General features: G+C 39.2%; 1 protein-coding gene across 1 annotated transcript in view; it reads right to left on the minus strand.

Annotated features, from left to right (window-relative positions):
* Nucleotides 1-11,508, minus strand: part of St13 (ST13 Hsp70 interacting protein) — a 39,142-nt gene that overhangs the window by 6,606 nt on the left and 21,028 nt on the right. Inside the window, exons 6-9 of the mRNA XM_021182758.1 lie at nt 7,372-7,456; nt 7,128-7,238; nt 4,828-4,930; nt 1,394-1,510 (exon numbers count right to left, since the gene is read on the minus strand). Coding sequence (XP_021038417.1) covers nt 1,394-1,510; nt 4,828-4,930; nt 7,128-7,238; nt 7,372-7,456 — 416 coding nt within the window. The remainder of the gene's footprint in view (nt 1-1,393; nt 1,511-4,827; nt 4,931-7,127; nt 7,239-7,371; nt 7,457-11,508) is intronic.

The raw sequence follows: 11,508 nt of genomic DNA on the forward strand, positions 1-11,508 counted from the left end.
AAAAAAAAAAAGAATAAAGGCTGACTAGAACTTTCTCTCATACTGTTAGAAACACTCATGGAGATGGACTGTGTCCCAGTACACAGCACTGACAATAGTGTGTGTGAGGCCCCAGTTCAATCACCAGGGCATATATGCATATTTTTATAAATGGTAATAAGACATATATAAAATGATGCTTATTAAATGACCCTCAAATTATGACTTACTATGTAATTATGTAGATATATGTCCTTTCTTTCAACAAAGGTTGGAAACAAATAGGTTACAATGTGTAGGTTTCCTCCAGAATTGAAACAATCTAACCTGCACGAAAACACTTTCAAAAAAGCAAACAACTCAAAATAGCTTTAGGAAGTCCCTGAAACTGACCAAATTAGCTTGGTCCCGTCCCTAAGAGCTGAGCTGCAACGACTGAAATCAATAGAGCTGCCTAGAAAAAGCAGGAAACAGCTAAACTGCCTGGAAAAGGTCACTGGAAAGGTCACTCTAACTGCTGAGCTGCCTGCAGGCAGTGGAAAGAGCTCCAGGTTCCCAGCTTTGTGAGCTGTACGTAATCCATGCTGGGTGGGCTTTGGTGATGCAGCTGTCTGCATCATTCCTGCTCTTATAAATAATCCCTCACCCCTATTCCTGTAAACAACCCTGATAAAACTCCCGGTTTACCAAGATGGATTTTGTATTGTCCTGTCAATCTGGGGAGAGTAAATGTGTATAGTGTCTCCCCAGGAAAAGTCTTGTCATACAGCACCAATATACAAAGATACATGGGCACAAAACCAGGAAAAACAAGGAGACTATTAAGAATCCTGGAACAAACTATCAGGAATCTCTACATTTCTATAATACTAGGGTATATTTAAAAACAGGTAGAATTTTTCTCTTAAGACTATGTAACCAATTTTGGAGTTTTGCTTTGCTTTGGTTTTTGTTTTTTGGTTTTTTTTTTTTAACTTTTTAATATAAGGTAAAAGTCCTCCCACTTCAGCCTCCTGAATGTAGGGATTACAGACGTATCCAGAATGCACAGCTAGAACTTTTTCAATAGTCATAAATTTGCTGTGGGAAGAAGAATCCTACAGGGATTCTAATACACAACACAGTACTATCGCTGTAATAAGTCTGGCCAGAGAGTCTGCGTGTGGATGAAGGAGGAGTCTGCACTGCTAGGGAAGCAGTCTATAAGTTACACTCTTAGCCCAAATTCACAAATTTTAAATGAACAAACATTTAAATTAGTGAAATATAAGCTCACGTAAGATGAAAAGCAAAAAGAACAAAATAAAATAAAAATAAATAAATAAAAATAAAATAAAAGTAAATAAAACAAAAGACTCCCCTGCAGCCATCAGGCAAAGAAAAACACCCCAAAGTTGAATCTACAGGAATTTACCCTTTGGGCTCTTTCATGCTCTTCTCGAGCCTTCTTCACCCTTTCTATTCGTTCTTTTATCTCTCGCTCTTCACGTTTTCGCTCATACTTTCTCCGATGTTCAGCAATTTTTTGAGCCTGAAAAAAAAAGCAAAGGAAGTAAGTTTACCTGCAATGTTTGATAAAGTAAAGGGAAGTTTTGTTAAGAATTACTTCATGAGGCCAGGCCAGGCAGTGGTAGTGCACGCCTTTGATCCCAATATTTAGGAGGCAGAGGCAGGTGGATCTCTGAGTTGGAGGCCACCCTGGTCTTACAGAGTAAGTTCCAGGATAGCTAGGGCTAAACCGAGAAACCCTGTCTTGGAAAAAAAAAAAAAAGGAGAAAAAGAAAAAAAGAATTACTTCATGGCCTTCATGGTGGTAAACGCCTTTGATCCTAGCACTCAAGAAGCAGAGACAGGCAGATCTTGAGTTCAAGGCCAGCCTGGTCTACAAAATGAGTTCCAGAACAGCCAGGGCTACACAGAGAAACCCCACTTCAAACAAACAAACAATGACTTGTTTAATATATATCTCTAAGAAATGACAGATTCATCTTAACAGAAAAATAAAAACCAAACTCATGGAAACTGGAGATCGAGACTAACTACTCTAATTTGAGAAGCTATAGGTAACTGACAGCTGATGGTAGAATGGTGGTTTTAGGCACTGTGTAAAGACTGCCTCTGTATTATACAAACGCTAATTTCTAAGTCAGCAGACATCTGATTACAGAGCAGATTTTGGTATTGCTAAGCATCATCAGTCTCTGTTTCATAAACACTTCCTCTCTTACCTTCGAATTGGTAAAATAAGAAGCTGATGGCCTACGGTAAAGGCAGGAAGGAGAAGGTGGGGCTCCAGGAAGAGATGGGAACTCTGGGAAAGAAGAGTGGGAGGACTGATGAAGGAAAAAGCAGGCAGGTACTAAAGAGGAGAGGTAACTAATGAGCCAGGTGGCAGAAGGCAGAATTCAGAATAAAATAAATGGGTTAAGTTACGAGCTAGTTGAGAACAAGCCTAGCTAATTAGGCCTAGATATTCATAGTAAGTCTCCCTGTCATTATTGGGTAGCTGGCATTCTCTTTAGTTGTGTAGTCACTGGGAAGGTGCCCACTCACGCGCCTGTAAATATTTCCATCCACACTCCTGTAAAGAAACCCTAATGAAACTCAATGGGTCAAAAAAAAAAAAAAAAAAAAAAGGTAATGGGCAGTAAGAATGGATAAAATACATTCTGTACATGTAAATGAAAACCATGATTTCATGTAAACATAAGCTGATGAACTCATGTCAAATACATTAGACTGTGAAACAAGAAATGTCCAGAACATGCAGTTTAAGCGAAATCTTCTAATCTCAAACAGATGACAAAGCTCAAGGATAAGTAAATGAAAAGTTTTAGTACAATTCTTGCTTCATGGCCTCTATCTACTACATATGGATTCACAAGTCACAGATTGTTCAGCAGAAAACTATCATCAAAGATATCTGCCACAGGAAGGCAGATACTCCATGCTCGCACCACATGCCATAGTCTGCCTTGACCTAGAGTTTCTTCCTCTATTAAACGGGGGAAGAGGTGGTGCTGGGGAGATGGCTCAATGGTTACTAGCACTCACTGCTCTTACAAAAGACCTGGGTTTGACTTTTAGCACCCATACAACAGCTTACAATTACCTTTATGTCCAGTTCTAGACGATCAAATATCCCTTGTGGGCATCACAGGAACATGGTACTCAGACACATACAACCAAAATGCCCATTTACGTAAAATAAATATTTTTTTAAAAAAAATGGTAGCCTGGTGGTGGTGGCGCACACCTTTAATCCCAGCACTGGGGAGGCAGAGGCAGACGAATTTCTGAGTTCGAGGTCAGCTTGGTCTACAGAGTGAGTTTTAGGATAGCCAGGGCTACACAGAGACCCTGTCTTGAAACAAACAAACAAACAAACAAACAAACAAAAATGGTGACAAGGCCAGAAACATTTAGTTTTGTGTTAAGTATATGATTAACACACATAAGGCCCTGAGTTTGACACACACCCCCACCAAAACCACCCAAACGGGCGAGGGGGAGGAAGGAAGAAACAGTCTTTTCAAATTGCTTTTGGAGGTGAACAGTTGATATTCAAGTGTTACTTTAGTGTCTGTACAAATATTTCTAAGAACTTTATAATCTAAACTATGTTCAACTACTCCTTTGCTAAGTTTCCTGGGGCTTTAAAAAAAAAAGGGGGGGGGGGGCCAGTGAAAGGGTTCAAAGTTGAAGTAATTGCTAAAAAATATTGATGACTTGAGTTCAATCTCCAAAACCCAATTCAAAAGAAAAATGACTCCTTCAACTTTTACACACACCATTATACACACACATATACAGAAACATAATATATAAAAGAAAAAAGCTCTATAAGTCAAATTAAGTCTGATAAGTTACACCTAATAAAACCTCTGTGTTCAAACATTTAAGATAAAGTCACTGATATGCTATTTATATCTTTTTCTTCCATCTCTCATTCATTTGAATGGGGACTGAACTGAGAACTTTGTAAATATTACATAAGCACTCCCAAGCTGAGCTATATATACCCCCAGTCCATATTTCTAAAGTTTAAGAAAGAAAAAAAAAAGGCTTGTAGCTGAGTGTAATAATACATTCTTTTAATCCCAACAATTGGGAGGTAGAGGCAGGTGATCTCTTAAGTTTGAGGCCAGCCTGACCTACAATCTAAATTCCAGGACAGCCAGGACTACACAGTGAGACTCTGTCCCAGGATAAAACAAATAAAAACCCCATATATAAAGGTTCTATAGTTTTTAGATTAAACATTTTCATAAAAAAAAAAAACACAAAAACTTACTGGATAGTGAGGGAGCACGTCTTTAGTCTCAATACTGGGGAGGCACGAGGCAGGTGATTTCTGAGTTCAAGGTCAGCCTGATCTACAGAGTGAGTTCCAGGACAGCCAGGACTACAAAGAGAAACCCTGTCTCAAAAACTAAAAATAAACTGAAATTAAACTCCGAAAGGCCATATCTTTGTACACACCATACCTACTACATAAGGGCAGAGTAGATATGGAACATAGCCCTTCCCTTCCTCCTTCCTCTTTCTTTCCCTTTTGAAGACAGAGGTCTCTTTATAACCCAAACTCAGAGGTCGACCTGCTTCTGCTTCCCAAGTGCTGGGATTAAAGGTCTGTGTGCATCCCACCTTTCTGACTCTGTGCAAGCCCACTGAGGACTTGGAGAAGTCATACAGTCTGCTCTCTAACACAGCATCCAACTGGAAACATGACAAATGAAGGAGGCATCCAAGCAGAGCATGCTGTCTGTCAGTGGCTGTAACCTCTACATGCTTCTTCATCTGTCTCGGCAAGCACAAGGCCAGGGTCTTAGGTCACGAGCGACATACCCGAGGTTGGACTTCTTTCAGCATTGCACTGGCATCCTCGTCATAATCCAGTTTACAGGCAAGGGCAAGATCACGAGCTGCTTCCTCCCAGTGACCTAGGAGTCTGAAATAGATGCAAACTCTTACAAAATGTATAGTACCAGGCAAGTTCTCAGATATTATTAACTATAAATTTTTATCAACCAATTCAACAACTATGTAAGAGTCAAGCCGTGGTGGTATATGCCTTTGATCCCAGAACATGAAAGGCAAAGGCAGGCAGATCTTAAGAGGCTAGCCAGGTCTACAGAGCAAATTCCAGGACAGTTGGAGCTACATAGAAACTCTAACTCAAAATGACTAACAAAATAAAAAAATTTAAAATAAACCTGTGCTACAGTGATCACTAACTTTCTAAAAACTTGAAGAAACTAAAATTCTCACAATGATAATTCTAAGTCTGTTCTACCACTATTCTTAATTGAGAGTACTGATGTATTTAGAAGAAGGTCAAGCAGTTATTTTCTAATATGAAAGATACTTCATAATAGTTTCTATGTAGGACTGAAGAAAAAGCCATGGAACATGGGCCTGCTTTACTGAGAAAACAAAACCTAACAAAATCTAGTACTCAGAACTAACAGACTGGGGTGGGGGAGTATAATAAGCGTTTAATCCCAGCACTCACAGACAGGAAAGCAAAGGGGAGTTGGAAGCCAGCCTGGTCTACAAAGTGAGTTCCAGGACAGCCAGGGCCACACAGAGAAACCCTGTCTCGGAAACTGTCTCCCACCCCCACCAAAAACAAAGAACACAGGGTGGAGAACGCACACATCAGGGCAAGGAGTCCTGTCCTCAGCCAGGGTGAGTGTGATAACCATGGCAACACAAACCCTAAACCTAAAATGAGCAAAATGAGACCATCACACTTACACAACACACACAAAAAGTAAAATTATATTTCTAATATTTTGTTTTAGCCAAACACTTTAAATGGGATATAGTCTCAGGGACAATTCTGACAGCAAGAAAACCTTCACAGTTTACTTGGCGAGTATGCTGTACTAACTGAAACACTATCACTTATATGTTATGTTTACAAAATTAAATAGGTATACAGATTTAAAAAAAACAAACTTTAATTGAAAATCTCAGCATACTCAATTTATAAATTGTTCCTTCAAATCATGAATTTATACATGAATTTATTGTTTCTTGGTTATGTTCACTGATGTGACAGTAAAGACAATAACAGAAGCAGTAAGCTTACCCAACCAAACACATTTTAGTGTCCACAAAATGAACTATGGTTTCTTAGAAAAATATCTTATTTGATATCTGTAATCAGAAAGCAAAATGCCATTTTGAGGACTACTGACTGATTTCAAAGCAACAGCAATGTGTGAGCTTTCCCTATACCACAGAGCAACACATTTGATTTGACCCTTTTCCCTTTCCAACATACTTTCATAAGCTTTCATAAAAATCACTACTGTGAGTCACTCACCTACTACAGCTTTGTAACAACACCCATTCTTATTTCCACTCAAACTTCACCACATCAACTTCTCCATCCAACTCAGCCACTGGATTTCGCTCAGACAAACATCAAACTTTCGAAAGCTCCAAACTATCAATGACTGTTAGACTACCTGAAATTGATTCCTTATCCAGATTTGTTTTTAAAGTCAGGCATGTTCTGTCTTTTTTTTTTTAACATTTTTTTAAAGATGTATTTATTTATTATATGTAAGTACACTGTAGCTGTCTTCAGACACTCCAGAAGAGGGAGTCAGATCTCATTACGGATGGTTGTGAGCCACCATGTGGTTGCTGGGATTTAAACTCAGGACCTTCGGAAGAGCAGTCAGTGCTCTTAACCACTGAGCCATCTCACCAGCCCTTTATCCAGATTTTTTAAATGTCCCAGTAATGAATAGACATTTCAGACTAGGGTATTCAATATCTCTTTTTGTGTTCTTGCAGGTAAAGGAAACCAGGCTGCCTTGTATGTGCCTATGTGACTTAATAATGTTGAGTGATTTTACATGAAAGGAGTGAAATCTTTTTCTTTTCTTTTCTTTCTTTTTTTTTTTTTTTTTTTTTTGGTTTTTTGAGACAGGGTTTCTCTGTGTAGCCCTGGCTATCCTGAAATTCACTCTTTAGACCAGGCTGGCCTCGAACTCAGAAATCCACCTGCCTCTGCCTCCCCAGTGCTGGGATTAAAGGTGTGTGCCATCACTAGCTGACCACACCCACCTTTTTAGGTCATGGGTTCTACCAGTCAAACTAAGCTCTCTAAGCAGTATTTGCTCATTTACCTGTGTGCTTTCCCTCGCCATTTGTATGGCTGAGCGGAATCAGGGTTTATTTCAATGGCTCTGTCACAGTCTCGGATGGCAGCATTTGGCTTCTGTAATTTGACGAAGACACTTAAAAAGAAAAAAAAAGGTATTATTAAGAGAAACTTCATTTTAAACAATAAAACCTTTGAGATTTCTACAAAATTAAAATTATTGAGTGTAAGAAGTCTATGAAAGGTACTTTGTACTCCAGTGTTCTTACCTGGCTCTCTTGGCATACAGAATAGCCAAGCGAGGATTTAGCTTGATGGCGTCTGTGAACAAGTCAATGGCTTTTTGGAGCTCACCTAAAGTGAAAATAAAATTACCAAGAAAATGTCCAGAAGACAAAGATGTTAATAAAATATTCTGACTTCTTATCTAATTAAGAATTATACATCATTTCTCAGTCTACTCTTCTAAAAAGAGAACAGGCTAGTATACAGATTGGAGATGTGCCTTCCACAAAGCATGTTTAGTAGCCAGCACTTTAACATTTTAAAATAAGAGGCTGGAGAGACACCTTGATGGTTAACAGCACTAATTGTTATTCCAGAAGTCCCAAGTCCAATTTCCAGCAACCATATAATGGGCTTACAACCACCAATCTATAACCCAAGTTCCAGGAGACCTGATACCTTCTTCTCACCTCCATGGCACTAGGCATACAACGAGTTCAAATGTTGGCAAAACACCCATACACATAAAAAAATTTTAAAATACTTATAAGAAAAAAAGACAAAGCAAGATGATGCACATCTGTAACTCCAGCATCCAAGCAGCAGAAATCAGAGAATTGAAAATTAGAGGCAAGCCTAGGCTACATACACAATTAGTCCCAGCAAATCTGGACAGAGAATGAACTTCTGAAAGCTGTCCACTGACCCAATGACCTCTACATATGCACTGCGCACGTGTACCCTACCATCAAGCAAAAAGTAAATAAACAAGAGCTGCGACAATGGCTAGGATTCTTCTTACTCTTGCAAGACCCAGGTTTGGTTTCCAGAACCCACAAGGTGGCTTACAACCATTTGTAACTTCAGTTCCAAGAGATCTGATGTTCTGTTCTGACCTCCAAGGATCATACATGCATGCAGGCAAAAACACTCATACACTTAAAAAGTAAATCTTTTAAAAATCTAAAGAATAGCTGCTGGGGAGTGGGGGCACATGGTGTTAATCCTAGCACTTGATAGGCAGGGGCAGGTGCATCTCTAAGTTTAAGGCCAGCCTGGTCTAGTCTACAGAGCAAGTTCCAGGACAACCAGACCTACATAGACAAACCCTGCCTTGGGAAACTTATAAACAAACAAACAAACAAACAAATGCAGATTGAATTTATGGGACTCAATCTTGAACTAAGCTTAAAGAGGATAGAGTGTTGAGACTAATTTCACAGGATATGAAAACTAGTTTTCGATTTCTGAGAAATATTGTTTAAATGAACAAAAAAAGACATTTAAGCCATTAAATTAACCTTTATTCACAGTTACCATTATTTATTTGTCTGTGTGTTTATATAAATGTATGTGAACATGTCGGCAAATGCCCACAAAGGCCAGAAGATGGCATTTGATCCCTTAGAGATGGACTTACGGGCTTCTGCACGCCACCCGACATGGGAGCTCAGATCTTAATTCCAGCCCTTGGAACAGAGTGTGTAGCAATCACTCTTAATCACTGAGCCATCACTGCAGCCCCACATTTTTAGCTTTTTATACAAGGAATCCTATTCATTTATTCTTATTTGTATATGCAACATGTGGGAATCAGGACAACTTTAAGAAGTTATCTCCTTCCATTCTACGAGTCCCAGGGATTGAATTCAGTTTGTTAGGTTTGGTAGCAAGCACTGTTACCTGCTAAGCAATCTAGTTGGCCCAAAAGTTTTTTAAAAACAAAAAACTAAAACTAGTCCTTTTAAGAGACATTAAATAAAAACAACGAAAAGGTTCATTGCATATCCCAGTTAAATTTTCAAGGGGAAGACAACTATAGAATTTTAAAATAAATGTCAAATTTTGTTGAGAAAAGTATTTACCCAACTTACCAATGAATGTAAGCTTTCAACAGAATTAAAAAAAAAGTCTTGATAATCCCAACATTTGAAAAGTTCAGAGCCAGCCTGGTCTACGTAATGAGTTCTAGGATAGACAGGACCTCATAATGAAACTGTTTCAAAAATACCAAAAACAGTCCCCAAAAAAGCCTTATTAATGCTACTACATAAATATGTTACACAAGTCATTATTTCTGGTTACAAACATATACCATGTTCAAAACCAAAATTTTACCCTCAGTACCAGGATTCAAACTTAGGGCTTTGCATTAATTCCACGCAAATGCTCCAGCACCCACATAGTTAATTCCCACTCCATATCCAAATCTATTCTTCCACCCCCATCTCCCTGAACAAACTACACAACTAATATTAGGGAGGTTGTTCATTTTATTTCTGAGGAGGTGGGGCACAATAACAAAGGTCAAGGAACAACTTGAGTGAGTGGGGTTTTTTCTACTTTGTGGATTCAGGTCACTAGGACTAGTGGCAACACTATGGCCCATACCCATTCTCACTCATTGGCTGCTAGTAAAGGGTTAGTGAAGTAGCCATGTGTGTGTGTGTGTGTGTGTGTGTGTGCACTTACACATATACATATATACACACACACATACACACACACATTACAAGACTGCTAGCATGTGTAATTTCAACACATACATATTCACACACACATACATATGATACACACACACACACTACAAGACTGCTGGCATGTGTAACTTCAAACAGGCAAACAGTCACTTAAGTAGCAGAACAGTTAATACGAAAAAGGACTAAGACAGTGGCTGTGAAATGAGTTTGAATTTAAGGTGTAATTGATGAACAACTTTACAGGAAGTTGTAAAGCACAAGTCAAAAACAGTCTAAGGCAGTGAAAATACGACTAGAATTTAAAAAAAGAAAAGAAAAAAAAGTTTCCAGGGCAACCTGGCAAGATGATAAAAGCAGTTTGCTTAACACCGGAAAGAGAGAACCAACTACACAAAACTTGCCTAGGCATTCATGTAAAGATGTGAGCTCAATTACAGTCGTTCACCTTAACCATCCTAAGACTATGAACTCTATCCCGCATGTGGAGGGAACAAGATAATAACAAAGCTGTGTATGGTGGGACACACCATATACACTATTACAATCCCAGTAATGAAGAAACTGAGAGGCAATAGGATCACAACTGGAGGCTTGCCTAAACTAAGGACACTGTCTCTGAAAGACAAAAACTAAAATATAGATATTTATAGATACAATAGGTAGAGACATCATGATTAATCTTCAAATGTTATGTAAAATACTGGGCGTTAAAGAAAACAGTAGTAACCAGAGTTCTTGGGCATGAAGGGAAGGTAGTACATGACTTTAATACCAGCACTTAGGAGTCAGAGGAAGGTGGATCTCTGTAAGTTCTAGGCCAGCATGGTCTACATAGTGAGTTCCAGGACAACTAGAACTACATAGTAAGACCCTGTCTCAAAAAAATAAAAAGGCCATTTTAATAAAGGCCAAAAAAGCAATCAAACCTTCAAAACATGAAGGCAACTGTAGAATACAAAGAATAAGCAGGCAACAAGGACCCACCTCCACCCCAACACACACACACACACACACACACACACACACACACACACACAAGGTACAAGGACCCACCTCCACCCCCAACACACACACACACAAGGTACAAGGACCCACCTCCACCCCAACACACACACACACACACACACACACACACACAAGGTACAAGGACCCACCTCCACCCCAACACACACACACACACACACAAAAGGTACAACGAGCCAGGGGAGGTGCCAAGGCCTAAAACCCTCAGCATTATGGGGCCTCCAGGGGAAGATCTTGAGTTCAAAGCCAGCCTTGGTTTCATACTGGAAGTTCTAAGCCAGCTTTACTACATACAGAGACTACAACTTTCTACCCCCACCCTCAAAAAGTTAAGCAGCCCATATGGAACAACACTGCCAAACACACCCTCAAATAAAGCTACTTATCTTCTAAATCAAGTGCAAGTGTGCATCAGCATATGACATATATCAGCTAGGCGTGACAGTCATTCAAGTTAAGAAGCAGTCTACATCAAATGTTATACATAATAGTCACAACACTCCTAAGTTTAGGATCACCTGTTCTAATTGTAATTAACAAGTTTTAAAAAAATTACATTCTTAGGGGCTTAATGGTTGGCTCAGTGGTTATAAGTACTTGTTGCTTTTCTTAAAAACAACAACAACGGGGGCTGGAGAGATGGCTCAGCGGTTAAGAGCATTGACTGCTCTTCTGAAG

The sequence above is a fragment of the Mus caroli genome, chromosome 15, assembly GCF_900094665.2.
Source record: "Mus caroli chromosome 15, CAROLI_EIJ_v1.1, whole genome shotgun sequence".
Lineage (NCBI taxonomy): Eukaryota > Metazoa > Chordata > Mammalia > Rodentia > Muridae > Mus > Mus caroli.